The sequence below is a fragment of the Sminthopsis crassicaudata genome, chromosome 3, assembly GCF_048593235.1.
Source record: "Sminthopsis crassicaudata isolate SCR6 chromosome 3, ASM4859323v1, whole genome shotgun sequence".
NCBI classification, from domain to species: domain Eukaryota; kingdom Metazoa; phylum Chordata; class Mammalia; order Dasyuromorphia; family Dasyuridae; genus Sminthopsis; species Sminthopsis crassicaudata.
The window spans coordinates 486,607,448-486,611,122 of NC_133619.1; the positions used below are offsets into that span (position 1 = coordinate 486,607,448).

Genomic DNA, 3,675 nt, shown 5'->3' on the forward strand with positions numbered 1-3,675 from the left:
TGCTTTGCTTGTATATGTTGTCAGTATCTTCTTCTGAATTTCTTTCTTAAATTTCCATGTATCCATAGAAGCTTTTTATGGATAATTTTTTTTCTGTAATTTGCTCATTTCCCCACCCTATTTCTTGGCTTTGGACTTTATGTTAGAGTTGGGTTCTTTTCATCTCTGGAAAGGAGATGGCAAGCCTGAATTTTTGTTGCTATACCTGGGACTCCATAGATTTTCAGCTTCCAAGGTGATATTGATCTGAGGAGAATTTTGGTCACTAATCACCTGATTTTTATCCTTACCTGAGTAGGAATTTTGATATTTTCTGACTATAAGCAGTAACTCTCCTGTGGACCCTGGAACTGCAACCAGGAACTAGGAAATGAGTAGGGGAGTTGGCAAAAGGACCCCTTACTGAACCCAGTGCTAGCAATTTCTTTCTAACAAAATGTTTAATCCCCTTACTATCCTTGGGTGCTAATCAGACTTGGTATCTGCATTACTTCAGCTTCTCCTGCTGCTGCTATCATAGCTGCTTCATCTGTGTCTTCTAGCCAGTTTCTGCCAAGTGTCCATAAAGCAAACCTTTTCTTTGAAGTTATCCTAAATTGGAAAAAAATGATATACTATGGCTTTTTTTTTTTTTTTTTTTTTTTTGAAGCTGTAGGTAGTAAGATTTATAACCAGTGATCTTTGAAAGGACTGTTTCTCAGAATGACCAATAAAGGAACATAAAGTAGCATAGGCAAAGGAATAAGGCTAAGTAAGGCCTGTTTTATGGTTCAAGAATACATCAGTAAGGCACAGAAATATATTTTTAAAAGGAGGAAGAAAAGTGCTAGTTATCAAATTTTTTTGTTTTGTTTTGTTTTTCTGAGGCTGATAGTTATCAATATTAAACACATTTTCATGAAATACATAATTACTGTTATTTTAAATTTTTATCTAATAATTATCACTATTGATATGGTAGCAAAGCATTATCACATGAATTTTCATGGAACTTAGCAAGACCAAAATTAAGTCAACCAATAAATTAATATTCACAGTTTCCATGGGTGCAGAAAAGACTGCTATTTCCCTTCTATGTGGAAAATGTGATTATCTTTCTCTTCTGCAGAGATAAATATCAGTGCTAAGATCAGCAGTGATTTTACACACAAACAAGTTCAGTGAACTCTTGAAAATGCTATTTTCTCAAAGATCTCACCATTTACTTTGTGACTATCCAAATTTATAACCAACTTCTAAGATTAAAGAAAGCAAACAGCAATTCACCACTAACAGAAAACTTAATGTAATGTTTATAGCTTTATCCTCAGGCTTATTTATTTATTTATATAAGTCAGCCATTCTTCCTAGCCTTCATTTTATTTTTTTGTGTCAGGTATTAAAGATTTTCACTATTTTCTCAAATTTGCTTATTCTTTAGCAGTTAACCAAAATAAATGACAATGCTGAATATTCCTAAACTTTAAAAGTCCTTAGTAAACTTATTCATTGTACTTGAGGGTTTTCAGTTTTCTCATGGAGAAAAAAAAATAATTTAGACATAACTCAATCTTATATATTGTCCACTTGTTCAACTTCTACAATCTTGGATCATAAAATTTGGTGTATGTTGTCTTAATTTCTATTGCAGGGGGAGGGAGAACTCATCAAGAAAATCTTTAACCATCATGTGGAAAGCCTTCAAAGTCCATGCTTCACCCTCAAAGTTCAATTATTATCTTTTATCCACTGCTCAATCCATTTCATTATCTGATCTAAATTACTCTCTAGTTCTTCTGGTACATTGCTGGGCAGCCGGTGTACTATTTCATTCTTGTAGGAGGCCAAGGCTTCTTCATAAAGAATTTGGAAAATTTCACATTGAATATTGTTCTGTAGTTTCTTTACATTATATCCCCTCTTTTCAAGTCTTGTATATAATATAGTATTATCTGTTTGGAGCACAAAAACTATATGAAACCATCGTTCAGGGAAGAAGTCACAGCCATGGTAATCAACAATAACTCCACCTTCTTTCATTTTATTTTCTAACTCATCAACTACTCTGTCTTCATCCAAAATAGGACACTCATATTCTTCATCATAGCCATCATATAACTGTCCTTCTTGTGCTAAATCGCCCACATTAACATATGTCATCCCTGTTCTTGATGCAAGTTCTTTACCTAGAGTAGTCTTCCCAACTCCTGGTGTACCCGTGAGCAGGATGTTGGGCAGCATGGTGGCGGTGGAGCCGGCTCCGCCCCGGTCCCCTGCTCTCCACGAGGGAGCAGCAAGCTGAGGAGGATAGACAGGAGCGGAGGGGGCGGACCCAAGGGTCCATACTATGGCTTTTTAAAAAAAAAATTATCTCACTCAGAATTTGATTTGAGGTAGTTTGTTTATTTTTAAAGTTATTTAGAGGGTTGGGAAAACTCAGCAGAAATGCTTAATTTTCTCCACTATCTTGGTATATATTTTCATAGAGAGCTGATTGGAAAGTAACTAAACCTGACTGAAGGATCTTGTCACCTAATCCTTTTTCCTTTTATTTTTCCATTCTCCATTCCTGAAACCCACTTTGAAAATGGGCTTTGGAAGCTGGGGTTAAAGTTTAGCAATAGAAAGATGACCACAAATCATCCTTATTTCACAGAAATAGTATGTGCTTGAATTATCTCTTCCATAGATTCACTCACCTTTTGCTCTTTATGCTTTAAAATTTGACTGCTCAACTTTATCCAGCATTCTTTTAAAACTTTCATCTTCACTTATATAATTTTTCAAACATTCTGTTACATTCTTTAATCTTTCAAATCCTCTATACATAATTTTCTGCTTGTAGCTGACTATTTTTCACTCAACCATACTGTGCCTTCTCTAAGCCAGATGTTTGTATTATTCAATGGCATGCATGACTGAATTGTATAGTGGTAACTGTTTCTTGGAATGAATTTTAGTTCCTGTAGGTATCTTTCCTACCACATTTATTTCCTTTAATTCAACTTAATGTCTTTTATTTTGTGGTAATTTTAGCCATGTAACCAAATTTGGATTAGCATTTTTCCTTAAAAAAACAAAACAAAACAAAACAAAAAAACCAACCCTTTTTACCAACAATTTTTTAAAAATATTCAATGTATAGTGGAAAGAGCACCAAATCTGGAGTCAAGAAACTCTGGATTTGAATCCTAACTCTTAATATTTATTAGTTCTAGTCTCAATTTCTCTGACACTCAGTTTCATAATTTTTAAGATAAAGCTATAATATCTATAGCAACTACCTCACAGAATTAAGAGGATCAAATGAGAGCACATATATAAAAATGTTATTTAAATGGTTTGAGGTTCCTTTGTTATCATTTCTTGAAAGTGAAGATCATTGAGGTATACTGCAAAAGACTAGCCAGATAGATTGTGATGTTTTGCAGGAATCCCTTAAAAACAAGTTGTTTTTTTATTTTGTATCACCATAAATAAGTACAGACAGAGTAAGTACTGCCTTTTTGTAATAGAGTTCTCTAAGATTGCAAAAATGCTTCATATATATATATATATATATATATATATATATATATATATATATATATATATATATATATATATTCATGTGAGCTATAAAAACTGAAAATGAAAAATAGATGTTTAGGCTTGGGCATCTTTTTGCAAATGAGCTGTTAAGATGATGAGGTGAAC

The 3,675-nt window shown here is 33.3% G+C and overlaps 1 protein-coding gene across 1 annotated transcript; it reads right to left on the bottom strand.

Annotated features, from left to right (window-relative positions):
• Nucleotides 1-742: 742 nt before the first annotated feature.
• LOC141563086 (adenylate kinase isoenzyme 6) lies at nucleotides 743-2,315 on the bottom strand. The gene has a single exon (XM_074303678.1). The coding sequence runs from the start codon at nucleotides 2,218-2,220 to the stop codon at nucleotides 1,708-1,710; it is 513 nt and encodes a 170-aa protein (XP_074159779.1). The 5' UTR covers nucleotides 2,221-2,315; the 3' UTR covers nucleotides 743-1,707.
• Between the last annotated feature and the right edge of the window lie 1,360 nt (nucleotides 2,316-3,675).

Bases quoted from the DNA above. Each gene is read 5' to 3' on its own strand.
- LOC141563086 (XM_074303678.1), bottom strand. From the start codon at position 2,220: ATGCTGCCCAACATCCTGCTCACGGGTACACCAGGAGTTGGGAAGACT.